General features: G+C 40.1%; 1 protein-coding gene across 1 annotated transcript in view; it reads left to right on the forward strand.

Moving 5' to 3' along the window:
• Positions 1-20947, forward strand: part of GRM7 (glutamate metabotropic receptor 7) — an 872015-nt gene that overhangs the window by 570599 nt on the left and 280469 nt on the right. Inside the window, exons 6-7 of the mRNA XM_043443173.1 lie at positions 12-212; positions 11453-11592. Of these exons, the coding sequence (XP_043299108.1) occupies positions 12-212; positions 11453-11592 (341 nt within the window). The remainder of the gene's footprint in view (positions 1-11; positions 213-11452; positions 11593-20947) is intronic.

Consider the following 20947-nt stretch of genomic DNA (forward strand, 5'->3'; position numbering starts at 1 on the left):
TCCATGTGCAGGACAGGAAAGAATTGGGAAGGACTCCCACTATGAGCAGGAGGGCAAAGTCCAGTTTGTGATTGACGCAGTGTATGCCATGGCTCACGCCCTTCACCACATGAACAAGGATCTCTGTGCTGACTACCGGGGTGTCTGTCCAGAGATGGAGCAAGCTGGGGGCAAGAAGTTGTTGAAGTATATCCGCAATGTGAATTTCAATGGTGAGTCTCCGTGTTTTTTTATCCCCCTCAGGTTGACATGGGGAGCTTATGTTTTAGAAAAGCAACATCTAGAGAATGCCATACAACTCTAGTATGTCTGAAGTATCATATGTAAAACTGATAATTGCTCATAATGACAGTGAAGCATTGGTACCAAAGTACTTTATGAATCTAAGAAGTCACATTATGGCAAGTATGATTTTAATGTTCTTATATATTTACCAGTATTCTAATATGCTGACATGTGGTAAACCAGATAACCGGAACATCCAATAATACAACTCTGGGTGATACATAACTTAGTGGAATCTAAGTTTTTTGGCATTACAGAAATTTGTCATAATCATCTGGCATATTTTTAAGCAAATATTTCAAAATTCCAGTATCTTGGTCATGTGATATATTTTGCTTGAGCTCATTAGGCTCTGCCATCCATGGGATTTTCCAGGCAAGAATACTGGAGTGGGCTGCCATTTCCTTCTCCAGGGGAACTTCCCAACACAGGGATCGAACCCAGGTCTCCTGCATTGCAGACAGACGCTTTACCGTCTGAGCCACCAGAGAAGCCCTATTAAACATATTTAGACATCTCAATTCCAGTCTCTTTTGGAATCCCAAATACTGATATTCTGTGTTTCATCAGTTAAGTAGTCAGATTACGGTTTACTCTTGAGTATGTGGATTATATCATTTAAAATGATTGTATAAGTGCTAAATGTATTATTTAGCAGTGAGTAAGCAAATGAATAAATAAATTGGGGAGGGTTATAGTTTACCTGGGTCTGTCCTGGTGACTCAGAGGGTTTAGAGTCAGCCTGCGATATGGGAGACCCAGGTTCTATCCCTGAATAGGGAAGATCCCCTGGAGAAAGAAATGGTAACCCACTCCAGTATTCTTGTCTGGAGAATCCCCACGGACAGAGGAGCCTGTAAGGCTGCAGTCCATGGGGTTGCAGAGCGTCAGACATGATTGTGTGACTTCACTTTCACTTTCATGGTTTACCCTCTTTTTCTTAAAATAGAAGTTTTTTTGGCCAATTTTTTCCTTGGTGAACTTAAGTAGGAATGGGAGTGGATAAGAGGAAAAGGAAGGGTCAGTTGCTCTGGGTACTCAAATTAATTGAAATAATGATTATGATTTTCTGCAACACCAAGATCTCATATTACAAACTTCTTTCTCAAGGTATAATCCTTTGGTACAAATTAATAGGTTACCTAAAATAAATGAGTAGAGATGAGGGGGGAATATACTAGGAGATTTATTATAAGCATTGGCTAACACAGTTTTGGAGACTGACATGCCCCCACGATCTGCCACCTATAAGCTGGAGAACCAGAGAACCAGTGGGGTGCTTTAGTCCAAGTGCCTTGGGGTCAGAGGGTCAGTGGTGTAGGTTCTGATCTGCTTCTGAAAGCCAGAGAACTGGGAGCACCAATGTCTGAAGGCAGGAGAAGATGGGTGTCTGCTCAAGCAGAGAGAGTGAATTTGCCCTTCTTCTGCCTTTGGTTCTTTTCATACTTTCTAGGGATTGGGTGGTGCCAGCCCACATTGGGGAGCGTCACCTGCTTCATTCTGTCCAGCAATTCAACAATTGTTTGCTCACTTTAGCCATTCTTCCAGGAACAGCCTCATACACACACAGAAGTCAAGTTCTGCCCGCTGTCAGGGCCTCTGCAGTCAAGCTGACACACAAAATTAACCGTCTTGAATGTCAATTATATCGTGGTTAAAAAAGTAATCTCTACATGGATAACGCAAAATTTTATACAGTGATAAACCTAATATAGTGCATATGAACAGTGTAACCATACTGCAGGGAGTGAGGAAAAAAAAAGAATGCAAGTAATTTTTGAAGACAGTATTTCACTGTACACTGTCAGACTGAAGATATGAAGAGTGGTACACAGATAGTGCGCAGTAGCTAGAAGTTAGTATGTTTTTTCCCACAATTCTGAGGCTTATTTATGTCCATAAGAGAACTGAGCAATTTAATAAAAGATATTGCAGATAATGAGAATCAGGCCTCTCATTGTCAGGGAGAGAAATGACTAGTAAGGATGGGAGAAAATTAAAGTAACACTGTGTTGACTATACCAGCATGCAGTATATGCACACAGTTGGAGAGATACAGAAATGGATAAGGTTACGTCTGTATGTCTACAAACCTCTACGTCTAGTTCTGTCCACTGAGAGTGCCTAGGAGTGATGACATTGTGATAGAAATAACTGCAGCTTCATTCACATCTTATTTATAAATGCCTTTCTCCAATGAAATAGAGCTAGGGATCTCTGGTGGAACTCTTAATTCAGGGGCCAGAGCAGGGCAAGTAGAAGATGAGCTTGAAACCATGCTGTGCCACAAAGTAAGAAAGTGCTCAAAAATTGATGGGACCATGTCGAAGGGACAAAGGAACCAGCTTGAAGAAGACCCCACCAGCTAATTCTAGACCAATAGTGGATTGAACTTATATAATAAATATCAATGGGTTCATGCTCATAGAAATAAATAATTGAACACATAAATGCAGGAGAAGGGACAACATGAAGGGAGGATGCAAAGATGGAGATACAAAATTCACCAAAGACCTCAGTAACACTTGCTTCAGGTAAGAATCATCAATGGATGCTAAAATTCTCGGGCTACAGTAAGATGAGAAATAAGATATTTTCATAGCTTCAAAGTATAATTCATCATGGAACATATTAATTACAAAGGGGAAAAGAGCAGCTTTGAAGTAGGAAAACCTGGAACACAGTACTTACCCAAGTCATCTAGGTTAATGTCACCAATAATGAGACTTAACAGCGTCACATGCTGCTAATCATTCAGTTCAGTTCAGTCGCTCAGTCGTGTCCGACTCTTTGCAACCCCATGAATCGCAGCACACCAGGCCTCCCTGTCCATCACCAACTCCCTGAGTTTACTCAAACTCATGTCCATCGAGTCGGTGATGCCATCCAGTCATCTTATCCTCTGTCATCCCCTTCTCCTCCTGCCCCCAATCCCTCCCAGCATCAGGGTCTTTTCCAATGAGTCAACTCTTCGCATGAGGGGGCCAAAGTACTGGAGTTTCAGCTTCAGCATCAGTCCTTCCAATGAACACCCAGGACTGATCTCCTTTAGGATGGACTGGTTGGATCTCCTTGCTGTCCAAGGGACTCTCAAGAGTCTTCTCCAACACCACAGTTCAAAAGCATCAATTTTTCAGCGCTCAGCTTTCTTCACAGTCCAACTCTCACATCCACACATGACCACTGGAAAAAACATAGCCTTGACTAGACACACAAATCATTAGAGATATGTAAATCAAAACTTCAGTGAGTACCACTTCACACTAGTCAGAATGATCATTATCAAATAGTCTACAAATAATAAATGCTGGAGAGTTTTTGGAGAAAATAGAATCCTCCTACACTGTTGGTGGGAATGTAAATTGGTATAGTTACTGTGCAGAACAGTATAAAAGTTCCTTAAAAAACGAAAATTGTACTACTATAATATGTGATCCATCAATCCCACCCCTGGCCATATATCCAGAGTAAACCATAGTTTGAAAAGATACATGCACACCAACGTTTACTGCAGCACTGTTTAGAGTAGCCAAGACATGGAACCAACCTAAATGTCCATCAGCAGGTGAATGGATAAAGAAGACATGGTAGATATATTGATATGTACAATGGAATATTACTCAGCCATAAAAATGCAACCATTCCATTTGCAGCAACATGGATAGACTTACGGATTCTACAAAGTGAAGCAAATGAGACAGGGAAAGACAAATATCATATGACATCACTCATATTCGGAATCTAAAAATAATGATACAAATGAACTTATATATAAAACAGAGACTCACAGACTTTGAAAACAAACTTAAGATTTCTGAAGGGGAAAGGTGATGGAGGGGATAAATTAGGAATTTGGAAATAACATACACATATTACTATATATAAAATAGATAATGAACAGTGACTTACTATAGCACAGGGAACTAAGTATTTTTTAATTGTCTATATGGGGAAAAAAGTTATGTATATAAAACTGAGTCACTTTGCCGTATACCCGAAACTAACGCAACATTGTAAATCAACTATACTTTAACAAAAATAAATTAATTTTAAAAAGATACCCAGAAAGGTTACAGCATCACTTCTGAGGTTTTATTGCCAAAAATATATAGCCTCCATTTAATCATGAAAGAACATCAGACATCCAAATTGAAGGGTATTTTACAACATAACTGGCTCACACTCTTCAAAAGTGTCCATGTCAGGAGAAAGACAGGTGGAGGAAATGTTCCCAACTGGAAGGAATTTAGGAGACATTACTATTAAATGCTATGTGGAACCATTGATCTTAAACCAAAAGAAGATATGAATGGGACAGTTATTTTAATAACATCTGTGGATTAGTTTTAAATAGCATGATAGCAATGTTAATTTCCTGGTTTAGATAATTATGTTTAAAAAATCTTCTTGCTTCTTTTAAATAATAATGCATTTAAACCCACAATATTGGATCAATCATTCAGGAGTTACTTAGCATCAGGGTGAAGAAAAATCATATCCAGTTTGGGAGCCAACAGTTTCCAAGCTGAGATGGAGACAAAATTGACTATGAATACAACCAGAAAAATAGTTCAACTACAAATCATCTTCTTTTTGTAGTTTTCTTGCTCATCATACAGAATCTCCTAAAGTATATAATTTTCCCAGAACCAGGTACATATAAATTTCATCACATATCCTGGGGTCATTTGCTGGATTTTGTATTCTGGTCCATAGATAAGCATCACCATTCAGAAGCCAGTAACAACAACAACAAAAAATAGGTCATTTTGAGAATATTTTCGGTGATTCTCATCTGATTCTTCTTCTGTAGAGTGCTTATAGACTCATTTAGTTAAGATGGTCTTATCTGCTGACGAGCCAGAGTTGCTGAGTTACTGACTGGACTTAGGGTCTATGTCCCAAATAAAAAGTATGTGCCAGAAACTGTCCTAAGTACTTTTTTATACACTGGCCTCTTTAATATTCATAATCCCAAATGGCTTAGGTATGGTTATTTTCCTTCTTTTTTTTTTTTCAACAGATAAACTAATTCATAGAGAAACTAAGAATCTTGGTGTTTAAAGCCACGTGGTTTTGCCGTGATGATGCTGTTATTGTTACCTCGGGTACCCAACTCTGTGGCCTGCTTTCTTGACCTTTATTAAGCGTTTGAGAGAAAGGGCTTATTCCTGCTATTCCATCTTGGAACACAGACTCTGTGGGAGAGCACAGGCAGGGCCAATTTGTCCCCTTTCTCTGTTGTCATTGCAGTCATGCTCTGGTGTCAACATAATCTCCTTTTTCTGAGGAAATTCTTTCTGCCACATGGACAGGCGGGAGACTTCCAGGGCCATGTGACATTTGTTAATGGCAGGGCTCAGCAGTTTTATAAAGCAGGAAAAAAAAAAAAAAAAGACTGTTAGAGTTAGTTAAGTGGCTTTCATGTCACTTTAAGTGAGCAATTATTGGGGTGAAAAGAAACTTGACTTTTTTTTTTACTCATTCAGTGTCTTGAGTTTTAGACAAATAAATTCTAGAGAGGAGAAAATATTTGTCCAACACTTCACAGCTAACAAATAACAGAGACAGACCTAGAAGTTAAGATTCTTTTTTGTGAAAAAATGTCATCTCTCTTTTGCATATTTTAGAAAAATATTGATGTTTCTTGATCGCAGTAAGCTTAATTGTGCTCTTCTGTTACTTCAGTACAGAATTTTTCATACCCCTGGGAGTTTTGTTCCAAAAAGCACAGTACAGTTTAATAACCTCAACCTTCAAATTTACAGAAACATCAATTTAGGAAGTGATAATAGAATGCTCTAAAGTATTGCTACATCTTCACCAAGCACTTAACCTCCTCTTGTGTACCAACAGAAAAAATGGCTAATTTTGTCTTTATGACTTCTAGCTGTCTTTTCCTGCATCCTGCATGAATGCAGTGACCTGAGCCTAAATTTTAGTTATCTCAATGTTTGCTCATCCAACTAGATGTCAGTATTTGTAAATTTACCAAATTTGTTCTCATGGGTACACAATCATAGATAATTGCTCTATAGCAAAGTATTTAATCTGAAGTATGTCTGTACCTAGAGTTAGTTATTACTTTCCGGAAAACAAACTGGGTTGTGGTAAATTTTGTAAAGATGATGCATCTCTTGTGGTCTTCTTGAAATATGTAATTACCTTTCCTTCATCAAGGGTGAAATCTGCGTCCCCTCTCCTTAAATCTGGGTGAGCTTGTGTCTAATACAGAAGTTGCAGTCTGTGAATTTTAAGCTATAAATTGTCATAGGGCCTTTGCATGGTTCTTTTGGGACTTCTGTATTACAAACACAGCTAGCATGTTAGGAGGAAGCCAAGAATCTAAGAAACAGGCTGCATGTGGGTGTTCCCGTCCTGGCTCCAGCTGAGGTTACAGCTGATAGTCAGCATCAGCCCTTACCCATATGACCTGCAAGCTGCCCCAGCTGATGCGAGAGACCCTTTTTTCTTTGCTTTCTTTTTTTAAATAATTTTATCTATTTGTTTTTGGCTGTGCCGGATCTCCACTGCCGTGCAGGTGGTTCTCTAGTTGCAGTGAGCGGGGACAGCCCTCCACTTGCGGTGCGTGGGCTTCTCATCACGGTGGCACCTTTTGTGGCATCTCCTGTGCTCTAGAACACAGGCTCAATAGTTGGGGTGTGCAGGCTTAGTTGCTCCAGAGCAAGTATGACCCTCTGGGATCAGGGGTCAAAACTGTGTCACCTGTGCTGGCTGACGGTCTCTCCGCCACTGACCCACCAGGGAAGCCCCCAGAGAGGCCCTTTTTGTGCCAAGCCCTGCCCAAATTGCAAAATACGTGTTGTCCGTTTTTTGAGCACTCCCTCTTAGGGTGGTTTGTTGAGCAGTAAAAGGTAACAAACACAAATCAGTGCTATGTTTCTGAAACCTGTGTATGGGTTGGCGAAAAGAGAAGAGAAAGCCTATCAGGTCAGTGCTTTGATGCCAAAAGGCTCTTTTGTCATTGGAGCAGCCTACATCCCAAATCATTCTCCATCCAGGAAAAAAAAAGGAGTTTCATTCGGATACTCTCATCTGGGAAGATTTCCTACTTGCATGTATTCCGTCACCTTTCATCCTTTCAGCATCCCTTCTGATCAAGTGGCCCTGCTTCCTTTACCTTAGGACACTTCTCTTCTGGCCTTGATACCTTATAGACACTGACACTTCTGCGGGGCATCACTTGTCCTTTGAAAATTTATTAATCAAATAAATTTCCTCTGCAGCTGTTTGATCTTTTTTTTCTTGATACAGATTTCATTGAACACAAATCCCCTTTTTTCTCTTTCAAGAAGTTCAGGGGTGATGTTAAAAAGGAGTTTTGTGTGTGTGAGGGCAGTGTGAGGGGGGACTGTAAAAAATAAAAAAATGCCAGTTGCATTGTAGAATCCATCAAAAAGGTCAGAGCCACACCATACATTACACATCACTTAGGCAACATATTCAGCTCTTCCGCCTTATATTTTTTTAAGAATGATCTTTAATGAGCATGCAAAGGGCACTACAAGAATCATTTCTCCTCAAATGGATTGTAAGGAGGGAGAGAGATGAGGCAGTCTGTACCTTTCTCATGAATATCTACCATGTAGGCTGAGATCCTTTGGCACCCCCAGGCCTCTGATATTCTTCCTCTGTCCTCTCACAGACTCTGAAAAGCTCCCAACCTATTATTTAATGAGTAGAAGCTGCAGAATTATAGCAAAGCACACATGAATCCTAGTATCCAATGTGAAAGAAAAGAGCTGTATCTGAATAGTGATGTCTTTCTGAAAAATAATAAGAAAGACTTCTATTGATTCCTACACAGAGAGGGCTTAGGGGGTGTCTCTGTGGACTCTGGGGATAGTGTCTAGGTGAAGCAGAGAAGAAACACAGTGAAATGGGGCCCTTGGCCACACACAGATTCAGCCACTGATTCAAGTTCTTGGGATCAAATCAGTGTTACTCATAGATGAATGCCCAGAATGGATTCTAGCCTGCTGTTTGGAAGATGTTTTTTTTAATGTTTACACCAGTGGAGAAATTTAAATTAAATATCAGTTAGAAGGGACAACTTTGATGCATTGGGAAAAGTGATCAGTCTGGGAGGACTTCCCTGGTGGTCCGGTGGCTAAGACTCCACGCTCCCAATACATTGGGTCCCAGGTTCAATCCCTGGTCAGGGAACTAGATCCCACAGGCTGCAACTAAAAGATTCCACATAGCACAACAAAGAAAGAAGATCTTACGTGCCTCAGCTAAGATCCAGTGCAGCCAAATAAACACACACACACACACACACACACACACACAAAAGATTACAAAAGTCACATATGTATGCATATCTGGTCTTGAGATTTTAGCAAAGAAAACGATAATAAAAGTGAAAGTTATTTTTAAAAATGACCATCTATTGAGCATTTAGGGCATAAGACTAAATACCTTGTGTATTTAGTCTTGTGTACATTATTACATTTAATTCTCTCTAATCTCTTGAGAAAGGTGTTATTACTTACAATAAGAAATAGAGGGAGTCTGAATAATTTGATTCAAGTCACACATGTAGGAAGTGTTAGACCTGGGATTTAAAGCCTTTCTAGTGAATTCCAAGGCCAGTTGCTGTGTACTCTGCTAGTTTAATGAGCTGAGTGGACCTGGGGCAAGTGACTTGCCCTCTCTGAACCTAAAGTAACCTTCGTCACCTGTAAAGTTAGGAAGTTTATTGTTCTGTGCCCTCCAGGTCTATACTGGTTTCCTATTGCTACCGTTAAAAACCTACCATATATTTGATTGTAGTTGTCCATCTCTAAGTCATGTTCAACTCTTTGTGATCCCATGTTCTGCAGTACGCCAGGCTTCCCTGTCCTTCACCATCTCCCGGAGTGTGCTCAAACTCAAGACATATATTTGATATTAATAGCTTAAGCGGCATGTGTTTATCACCTTACAATTCTGTAGTTTGGAAGTCTGATGCAGGTCCCACTGAGCTTCAGTTATGGTGAAGACAGAGCTGGTTCCTTTTAGAGGCTCTGAGTATCTGCTCCCTCGGTTTTTCTAGCTTCTAGAGTCCACCTGCTCTCCTGGACTCAGGAGTCCTTTCTTGTGTCTTCCCAACCTCTTGTTCTCACATCTCATCCTCACATCTTTCTCTTTTGACTCCTGCTGTTTTACTTATAAGGGCCCCTGTGATTACCCTGGGCCCCACCCAGGTTATCTAGGTTAATCCTTCCCATTTCCTGATCCTTCATGTAATCACACCTGCAAGATCTCATTGCCAGGTATGGTAACATTGACAGGTTCTAGGGGTTAGAATTTGGACCTGCCTGGGGGACCATTACACGTCCTGTCACAAGCTCTGATTTTTTTTTTTAATAGGCAGAAGTGTCATAAAAGTCCATGCCTGACGCTTGTTGGATAGTGTAGAGTTCTTTTTAGTTGCCTCTGTACCCTGTCTACAAGCTGGACTGTCTCTTCTAGCAGGGGTAACTGTCAGTCCCAGATTGTAGTTCTGTATACCTCTTGTCACCAAGTATATTGTCCTACTTTCTGGACTCTTTTTTTAAACTTCACTGTTGTGTTGATTCATCGTTTGTGTGGGATCACTCTCAGCATCACGCTTGCTTCCTGAAGTGTGTGTGCATGTGTGTGTGTGCTCATTCATGTCCAACTCTTTGCAATCCCATGGACTCTATCTACATCGTCTTCTAGGTTCCTCTGTCTGTGGGATTCTCCAGGCAAGAATACTGGAGTGGGTTGCCATTTCCTACTCCAGGGGATCTTCCCAACCCAGAGATGGCACCCGAGTCTCCTGCATCTCCTTCATTGGCAGGTGGATTCTTTACCATTGCACCGCCTGGGAAGCCCTTCCTGAAGAAGACATCCTTTCTTACTGTATCCAGCATTCTCTCTCCTCTTCAGTTAACATGCCTTAGTTCTTTCATCCATGTCATTAACTCAAATACCATGTTGGCCCAAGTTCTGTAGAAGCTAATGAGTACTAGCCAGATGCAAAGCTCTGCCACCATCAGCATCTTAAAATTTTTAATGAGAATTATTTAAAATGCTTCATCTGTTTACCTAAGATTTACTTGGCCCCTCCTCCTAAAAATAGCAAAATATTCTCAGTGATTCTGTTTCAGCCTGTAATTGATCTATGAACTTCCTTGTAAATGGCAGGAAATAGAGCACTGTTTTCTGTTGGAAATATGGATCATGTATTAACTTATAGGCAGAGCAGACAGTAGTCACATACCCTGAAGCCAGTGATAATTTTCCTATTTCTCAGAGATCATGAGAGAAATAGCGCTCAGTTATAAACTTCTGGTGATTTTTCTGTAACTGTTGGTAAGGTAACTAAAATTCACATCTTTTATTCTTTGTATGTAGTTTGTCTCTTGTTCCATATGGTTAATATTAAGGAACTTTTCACTCATACCCAACTTTCAAGTTATATATTTTTTTCAAAACAATGCATTAGTCTTTTGAAATTGGCTTCACTATCTAATTGTTCCAAAAATTGTTTTCAGTCTTAAGATAGGCATTTTAAATAAGACCCAAATAGAAAATTGAGAAAGAATCCATTGTTTGTTAAGCATTCACCAGGCAAACTGCTAAGCATTTCAGCCTGCTTACCATTTAAAGCCAATTAGAAATAATCAGCCAAAAATACTTTTAAATGTAATCAGTATTCAACTATGTATTTAAGTGAACTTTTGAGCTTGTTTTTCACTTCTCTTGTATTTCATTTTAAAAATATATTTATTATGTCTTGATTCTTTATTGAGTGCAATTTAGTGTTTGGTAGAAAATAAAATAATAATAGTAACACCAACAATAAAGCTTAAGATTTTCTCTGAAAAATAATGCATTTAATTTTTATTCCTTACAAGAGAAGACAAAGTAGAATAAAATACTTTAAGACATAAAGAGTTGAGCTGTTCAAAGAGGGAAACAGATTGTCTTCCCACCTTCTCTACTGAGCATTCACAGAGCATAGTGATGAATTGTCGAGGAGTTTCAGGGAGCATGTTGGGGGAACCTGATAAACAGCAGGGCTACCTCTAGCCTACCTTGCTCATCACCAGGTCTTCAGACTATTCACCAGGGCACGAGAGATCGACGGAATCTTGTTTAACTATAAAATCTGTCATTGTCTTTTCTTCCCCAGGTAGCGCGGGCACCCCAGTCATGTTTAACAAGAACGGGGATGCCCCTGGGCGTTACGACATCTTCCAGTATCAGACCACAAACACCACCAACCCCGGCTACCGACTGATCGGACAGTGGACAGATGAACTGCAGCTCAATGTGAGTTTTGCTTGTCCTTCTTCCTTTGCTTATGAAATGAGTGAGCAGGTTTTTAATATGCTCCATGAGGCAGATATGTGTATGAGTATCCACAAGTGCGCTTGCAGCTTGTTGAGAGCATCAGCAGGGACTGGTAACCATAATAATCCAACAGTGAGAGCACTGATGATGATGGCGGTGATGGGCATGTGTGTGGAGTTCATGCCTGACTGTGTACTGGGCAAATCTGTGAATCATCTCATTGAAACTGAGGCTCGAGTTGCTTAACCAACAAGGTACCAGCTAATACTTCAGTACTTTCATGAGATCTTTCTCATGCTCAAATTATTTTTCCTTCCTTCCTTCCTCCTTTCCTTTATTTGCTCGTAGATTTTTTTTTTCTTTTAATTCATTTTACTGAGTCACTTTGACTTACACTGAGGTTCTCTGGGTAATATCAGTGTTAGCTAATTTCCATAACCTCTCTTTCATTCAAAAGCGTGACCTTGAGTGGGTGACCAGTTCTTTGTGCAAGGTTATGTCAGAGTTCACCAGGAAACCCATCAGGAACTCACCTGTAGTCAAACACAGTAAGGTGTATTTACCTCTCTACATGAAAAACAAACTCCTGCCAGCAAAGCTTCTTCAGGGTGGAGGCGTTCAGATGAGATTCGTTGAGTCGGGTAATTCTAAGGTGGTTTTGGGAAGCAAGGACCAGTTTTGGGGCGGGCCATTCTTAGGAAGTAGAGACAATATAATGATTGGGTGTCTTGGTGATTTTGAGCTAGGAGATAGGAGGATAAGAGCTGGGCAAGAATGGTCACGAATAGAGAAACAGTTTGACCTCGCGTGAACTGGAAAAGGGAGATGTCTGGATATTTTTGTAGTTGCAGAGTGTCTTAGTTTCACACATGATGGCTGAGTGGCCTGGCTTTGTCTTGTTCCCACATAGTCATGGAGTGGCCTTGTCTGGTTAGCATTTATATTCTTCTGAAGTTTGAAATGTGCCTGCCTGGGTGTTACCTGACAGCTCTTCAGCCCCTTTTTTATTTATTTGTGTTTTAATTTCTTACCATTTTAGGTTCAACATTCAATAATGTGCTTCTAATAATACTTACAATGCCCTATTTGAAATTAATGTTTAGTCTAAATGAATATGCTTGTCTTCCTGAGGAGTAAAGAACACTTGGGCCAGGGTCCTTCCACCCTGGCTGGGCCCAGTACAGCTCCTCTTTCTCCCCTCCTGGGACAGAATGTAAACTGTCCAGGCCCAAGCCTGGTGGCTGGGTTCCTGGAGCCGGGGGGCTGTGGCAGGGATGCTGCAGGGCCTCTTTTTCTGAGATGTGTCGACTGGGGGGTTGTACTTCAAGAAGTTCTACAGCAGATTCCTTGATGTGGCCTTGAGCTCACATATAATGTTCACCTGGGATGCTGTGGACAAGTACATTAGGTTGGGCTTATGAATCAGGTAGGGCTCCTTAGATCCAGAGATCTACTTTGAAATAGTAATATATACAATGCATGATTGTCTTGTGTCCATCAGAGCCCTGTATTACTATGAGTTCTCCAGAGAAGCAACCAATAGGATAGGTCGGTAGGTAGATAGATAGATAGATAGATAAATAGATAGATTGTAGAAATTGGCTCACATTTATCATAAATACTGAGAGGTCCAAAGATGTGCAGTTGCCAAATCAGAGATCCAGAAGACTCAATGGCTTAAGATCCAGTCTGAGTCCAAAGGCAGTAGAAGACTGATGTCCCAGCTCAAAGACAGGCAGAGAGAAAAAGGGTTCTCTCAGGCTCAGGCTTTTAGTTCCGTCCAGCTCTTCGACAGGTTGTTTAAGGCACACACACATTGGGGAGGACAATCTGCTTGAATCAGTTAACAATTCAAATGTGCATCTCAGCCAGGAACACCATCAGTGTGTTTAACCACATACCAGGGCACCCATAGCCCATTCAGGTTGACACATAAAATGAACCATCACAAGCTCTGTCCCAGAGAAGTCCTTCTAAATGTTTTCCAAACCTGGAAATGATGCCATTAGCCTTTAATGGTGTAGACCTTAGGAGGCACTTTGGAAATGATTGAGAGTGTGTGTTTTTTTCAGCATAACACACAGAATAGACATCTTGAGGCTGGTACAGCTTGGGTTATGGTTTTTAGAAGAGAGGATTGTGCATGAGATGTGTTGGTCAAGCCATGAGAGGCCATTTACATCCTTTGCACATTGTCCCACCTGGTTCTGCTTGTATCTGTTCAGTTCTTTGCCTCTCAAGATCCACGATCCCAGTGAGCTGACAGGAAGGTTGTTCTTTGGTTTGTATTTTAATACAAATTGTGTTTATCAGCCATTCAACAAGTCTTTGTTTTGTTTTTTGTATTTTTAAGTACCTGTCCTGCAATAAGCATTGTACAAGGCAGTGGGTGCACAATGGAAATCAAGACAAACATAGTTCTTGTCTGTACATAATTGAAGATCTTGAATAGCATTACATGGTAAACAAGAGATATGAGTGTGAAAATTCCGAAGTGAAGTAAGAGGCATGGCAGGAGAGAAAGAATGGCAAAGAGAGACCTTGCAGATGAGGAGCAGACGATGAGGAGAGAATGAGTGATCCACGGAGCAGATCAGAAGTAGACACAGCGATGGTGTCGCTACGGGAGAGCATGCGGAGGAGGGATGAGAGAAGTTAGGGCAGTAGGTAAGAGCCAGAGCCGTTCCTGGTAGACCACGATAAATATTTTAAAGATTTTATTCTGAGTGCATTTGAAAACCATGAGGAAATGTTAAACAAAAGAGTGGCTGGCTCAGAATTAGGAATAAAATATTACTTTGTCTGCCGAGAAGGTGATGAATAGTAAAGGGCAAGCATGGGAGTAGAAAGACTAATGAAGACTGCATTGCAGTTGTCGAGCTAAAGTAGGGTGGCATAGTGAAGGGATTCTCCACTTCAGTGTGCAACAGAAACCATCTGGAAGGCTTGTAGAAACACATCTGCTGGGCCCGCTCCGAGGGATTCTGATTCAGGACATCCGGGAGTGCAAGGAGACCCAAATTTTTGTCTTTCGAAGGAGTACCTGTGCTATGATGGTAGTACTTGGAGAACCACTGGCTTAGAGAATGTGGTACTAGCAGAGATACAATGAAATGAGTGGAAACATTCATATATGCATTATATATATATACACGCACATATATATATAATATGTATATGCCTATACAGCTATAATTGCATATATGTGTGTGTGTGTGTGTGTGTATATCTTACAGGAAGAATAACATAATTGGGATTTAGTATTGGAGGTAAAGGAAGAGTAATACTGGGATTGAAGGAAAATAATCAAGAGTGAATCCCAGGTTTATAGCTCGAGGAACTCTGTGAATGCTCCAACAAGAGAGTAGGGAGACAGCTTGGAACAGGAGGGGAAGATTGAGAACCCTGATTGAGTCTTCCCAAATCCATGAGGGCCAAAACGAAATGGATATAAGTCTGAAGCTCAGAAAAGAGTTTTGGGCTATAGTTTTTTGTTGTTGTTGTTGTTTTTTAAAGCAAGTTGTTAACCTATAAATGGCCTTGAAATGCATTAGAGAAAGAAAGAAAATGTAATAGCAGAGAACCCAAGGCCTTGAAAACCTCATAGAAAGTGTCACAATTCCAAACCAACTACTCCAAGTAACACCCAACTTAAATGTTTCTGTCTCATTTGCCTGGAAAGTTGGGCCAAGCTATATTCTTTGAATTTTTATTTTTGTTTACGGAAGCTAGACAAGCATCTGTGCTTGATTTAGCACTAAATAGGAACAGCTTTGATTCTTCCTTGTCCTGCTGAGAGGTTATGGTAGGAAGGGTGGACAGGACCACAGTTCCTCAGCTGAACCCAGTGGCTGATGCTTGCTATTGGATGCACCTTAAAGTTATGAATGGCTAAGCCAGGGACAGGACTGTTTTTAGACCCCTGAAAGGCTGGGTTAATTCAGAGGGTGAACACTGAGATAAGTAGCCTTGCAAAGAGGTCACCCTGTTGATGTCTTTTATAGACACCTTAAGATACTATAAAATCTAATTGGAATCACAAAGAAAGAGGGTGCTCCACCCTTCTCACCTGGAGACCCAGGCCACAGCTGCTGGTCTGTCCAGTGGGCATGTCCTGTCCATCCAGGGTCATCCTGCTCACGATGTTACTTCTGCACTAATTATTCTGATTCAGCTCCAAGTTTTGTGGGAGTGGACTTTTGGCAAACTTAGTTTGGTAGGTTTGCTTGCTCCTAGTCAATGAGATAAAACAAAGTATTTTAAGTAACATGTATGTTTATCATTTACAAAGACTCCAGGGTACTATTTCAGCCCCAAGTGAGATCATCTGGAGGAAATGAAGTTTTCAGGAGAGCTGTCTCTGTGGTCAGTAATTGCAAATACATTTCTTAGCTAGGAGGTGAAAGTTTTAGGGTCTCATGATCCCAGGGTTATAGACCAGGCTGCCTGGCATTCTGTATCTGATCCTCTGGAATTTAGGTGTCTGGGAGTGCCCTGTCTGTTACAGAATGCCACCCTGAGTCCTCACTGCTTAAGTGAGAGCTCTAGGCCCTGCCTCTTCTCGGGCTAACAGATGACCACAGGGTTTGCTGTTTGAATGTTTCTTCTCCAACCAGAATTCATCAGAAGGAAGTCATTAGGAAGATTCATTCTCCCACTTGCCACCCCTACAAGAAAGAACTCTGCTTTTTGCCTCAGGTTTGTGTAGTACCATGCAGAGATTCTGGAAAATGTTATTCCTGGCAGAGAAGCAGGCAAGGGAATAATGCAATAAATATCCATTGCTTACCTGTAGAGTATCAGGAAGGATGGAGCTGCTGGAGATGTTGAGAGAAACAAGGGGACATGTCCCTGCACTTGGGGTTCCCAGGAGAGGACCAGGGCTCTGTAATAGACAAACTCCATTTCAGGGTTTATTTTATTTATTTTCACTCTAAATATATATATATATATATATATATATATATATATATATTTAATTGGAGGATAATTGCTTTCCAATTTTGTGTTGGCTTCTGTCCTACATCAACATTAATCAGCCATAGGTATACGTATGTCCCCTCCATGCTAAACCTCCATCCCATCTCCCACTCCATCCCACCCCTCTAGGTAGTCCCAGAGCACTAGGCTTGCACCCCCTGCGTCATACTGCAGCATTTACAGGGTTTAGATGGGTGCTGGTTTAAGGCACTGGCATATATTTGAACTGGAATTTGAAGGATAAGTCATAGTTCCCCAGATGGAGAAGAAAAAAGTGTTTTAGAATGAATAACACAATACTATGTAGAAACTAGGTTGGAGATATGTTGGGGATAAGGGCATAATATAAAAGGTAGAGAGTTTTAAAAACTATACATTTATGATGTGAATAAGCTCCACATATATTTTGCATATTAGAAACAAAATTTCTGTCATCCTTTTGGTTATTTGCAGTTAGTAGGATATTTAGATATGCCTGCAATGTAAATTTTTCTAATTAACTGAAATTCTTTAAAATCCAAAAATGTTAGTTTTTTTTTTTTTTTTTTTTTTAAGAACTACCCTTAATAGGCAACTTCCTACAGTGAACAGCACACATTCTTAAATGGAAGATTGAGTAAATATCACTTAACCTTTACCTGGCACCTTAGTCTTCAGCCATTCTACAGGGTAGTCCACGTTTATAATCTTCTGAGGTTTGTGGGGGGCTTTTTAAGAAATTTGTTCCCTATTAAATTTACTTTCTAACCAGATACTGAAACCTCCTAAAAGGTAGAATCCATGTTTTAATTATTTTTTTGTACAATTACTAGCATAGTACCTGACACTTACCAAGCATTTGTGTTTGTTACTGTTGTTAATATATAAAACCGTGGTAAGATTAATATGATCTCTCTAATGGTAGAAATGTTCTGCGATGAGCAGTCACACTTCTTCCCTCTGGGAAGAGCACCCAAGCTTCCTTTTAAGTCATGTGGTCTGCCTTGCACAGTTCCTAAATCCAAAGGCAAGACTGGATTTAGCCTAAACGCATCACCCACGTTCATAGTGATGACAGGCAATAAACTGTGCAGTTAGAATGAACCACCAGATGCCTGTCAGCCAGTCTGAGACTCCACCACCTCTCACAGGAAGCCACAGGCAGACATTTGGAGACCGCAGAGCAGGAGCCCCAAGGAAAGGGAGGCAAAGCGTAGAGAACCTAGGTTGGAGGTGACATCCTTTGAGCCCTAGGAACCCTTTGCGTGCATGCTAAGACGCTCCAGTCATGCCAACTCTTTGTGACCCCATGGACTATAGCCCGCCAGGCTCCTCTGTCCATGGGATTCTCCAGGCAAGAGTACTGCAGTGGGTTGGCATGCCCTCCTCCAAGGGATCTTTCCAACCCAGTGATCAAACCCGCGTCTGTTATGTCTCAGGTCTCCTGCATTGGCAGGCAGGTTCTTTACCACACTGCCACGTAGGAAGCCCTGGAAGCCATTTACGGTGCTCTCTGGATTGTTCCCTTATCACTAACTGAAGGAAACTTAAGTGTCTTACTTTTCTACTTACAACTATTTCACTACAGCAATCAAAAATTTTAAAAAAAAAGTTTTTGTTTTAATACACCCAAACTGGGGTAAATAAAATGTCAGTCTACACTTAATAAGCAGAAGTTTTTAAATTTCATTAAACTGAGGTGATTAAAAATTAATTTTAAAAGTTGTAATTTTGTTAAATATTTGAATCTTTCACCCTGGTTAGAATTTTGTCTTTCACTGGCATTTAAAGACAAAAAGTACGGTTGATTGCGGCAATCACTGTTTAATCAAATTATCTCTTCCCAAATCAATACTTACTTCTACTGCCTATAAAACTCCTAATCACTCTATTGTTTCATAATTGCAGCAGTAAAAATGTTTTAGAAGTCTAATCATGCTTATAATTTACAAAGTATTACATGAGATATGGGGTAATGGATAGCCATAATCAAAGTAATGTTGCCAAAGAGAAAAATATGTAAGTTGTCAAAATCTAGTACTTCTTTAACTTCGGTTTAAAGGCTGCTTTTATGAAATTACCCCACTGATCATCATAATAAATGACTCATATCTTATAATGTATAGTTTTGTTATTAGTAACCAGGGCTACAGGCTTTGTAGCTGATCTGATTAAATGGAACTGAGTCTTCGCTCCATCAGTTACGAGCTGTAGAGGATTACAGTAGTACCAATTTCATAAGGTTATTGCCAGAATTAAATGTAGTAATATATGTAACAAACTTAAAACAGTGCCTGGCACATAGTAAATATTCAACAAATGTTAGCTGTAATAGCAAAAGTAATAATAATTTAATATCTTTAGTTTATCACGTAACTGTTGAAAATGTCATTTCTAGTGCTCAACTGTATTTTGTTTTCTTTATCCCCTGCACCTAGTGTGATGCTTATAAAATGATTGTTCTATATGAAATAGATGAGTGGATAAGCAGACAAACAGGTTATGTTATAAATTACTTAGGAGTAAGGGTGTCATTTTTGATTTAGAATCCTCAGTGCCTATTGCATGAATGGATGAGATGATGTACCCAGAAATCTACTGCAGTCAGCAATTCTGTATGATTCAGGAATCCACTTAAGACCTTGGTTCACCAGACAGGTTTCTTCAGAATTGTATATGTGGTCTATAAGCCAGTTCACGTTGCACAGATAGATTTTCAGTCTCTGAATGATAGAGGGAAAAAAAAGGATGAAAAGGAATAAAAGAATTGGTTTTAATTTTTCCAATTGACTTTTCATTTTAGAAACCTCCCTGTGGCTATTTTAGGACACAGTGGGATAACTGTTCTTGAGGGATTGTGTCGGGGCATGAATGTCTACGTTTGTGTTAGTGAAAGTGAATTGATAATCAGACCACTAAAACTGCTTCCATCCACCGCCTGCCTACGTACCCATCTAGTTTTTAATGTCTCATTGGAGGAAGAGTCAAAACAGCAAAGGATTTAGTTTCATTAGGTCCCATTTGTTTAGTTTTGCTTTTATTTCCAATATTCTGGGAGGTGGGTCATAGAGGATCTTGCTGTGATTTATGTCAGAGAGTGTTTTGCCTATGTTCTCCTCTAGGAGTTTTATAGTTTCTGGTCTTACATTTAGATCTTTAATCCATTTTGAGTTTATTTTTGTGTATGGTGTTAGAAAGTGTTCTAGTTTCATTCTTTTACAAGTGGTTGACCAGTTGGTCAACTGGTCAGCAAAGGATTTAGGATCGTGGCTGTCATGGCTGGGCCCAGATCCTAGGTCTGTGAACCGGGACAAGAATGGCCTCTCTGACAAGATGGCATTTACCCTGAGACCGGAGGGCCAAGAGTTACGTCCATGTGTCAACATCTCTGAATCTGTGGTATTTTACACAGGACACATACAAATCCAGTACAGTAAGTACTGCTTTCCAGTTGCAACGCAGCCTGAGACTACAGATCCCAAGCTGAATACAAACAGCAGGAGTGCTTAAAAACTTAATTCCTTGCTAATATTTTAAGAATCAAGAAATTTTGCAAGAATAACTTTATTTTTGGCTTTTCTTTTCGAAATCAGATCAGGCAGTAGTATGCCTTTATTCCATGCTGTCATAGTTAATTGGATCTCAGTAAAGGCTTCCCACTTCTCTGTGTCTCCACAGACCCTACTCTCCCCCATTGCCTGATCCCCGCCCCAATCTCTGCTCCCTCATCTATTTCCTTATGCCCATAGGCATCTCATTTCACTCACTAAATCTAGGTGTAGAGTAGATTTCAACTTATTTCCACTAATTTGGTTTCCATACATACTTGACTTTTTATAAATCATCTCTAAGAATTGTTTTTCAAAAGTCAACAATAATATACTAATAGTGTCAGTGACTCAAAACAGCCATAAGAATGTGACAGCTTTTTTAAAAAAATGGTCCATAAGTACAGTCTTCTAAAGAGAACTGCTTTAATGGAGACAGTGCTTTTGTTTGGAGACATGTATTTGTGCAAATTCTGAAATATACCGAAAATGAAAGAAACCGAGATCACCCTTTGTTGTGAGCATTTCTTCTTGTAACCAGTGGTGTATAATTGTGTTCTGTCTATGAATGTCTAGACAATGCATGGTATTTATAATTATCAATATGTTTTCATAAGCATGTGCATTACAGAAGCCTGAACCCCCATTATTTCTTGTTTGCATTGTAGGTGTTCCAGCAAATCACTTTTGTTTATTAATATACAACTTTGTTCCGTGGGGGAATTGTTGAATTTCATTACTTACTGTGTTTGGAGCTCAGGCAAAATATATTTGAAAGAAGAAGTAATAAGGATGAGTTTAGAGAGCTCAGATGTTATAACAGGGAT

The sequence above is a fragment of the Cervus canadensis genome, chromosome 22 (genome assembly GCF_019320065.1).
Source record: "Cervus canadensis isolate Bull #8, Minnesota chromosome 22, ASM1932006v1, whole genome shotgun sequence".
Lineage (NCBI taxonomy): Eukaryota > Metazoa > Chordata > Mammalia > Artiodactyla > Cervidae > Cervus > Cervus canadensis.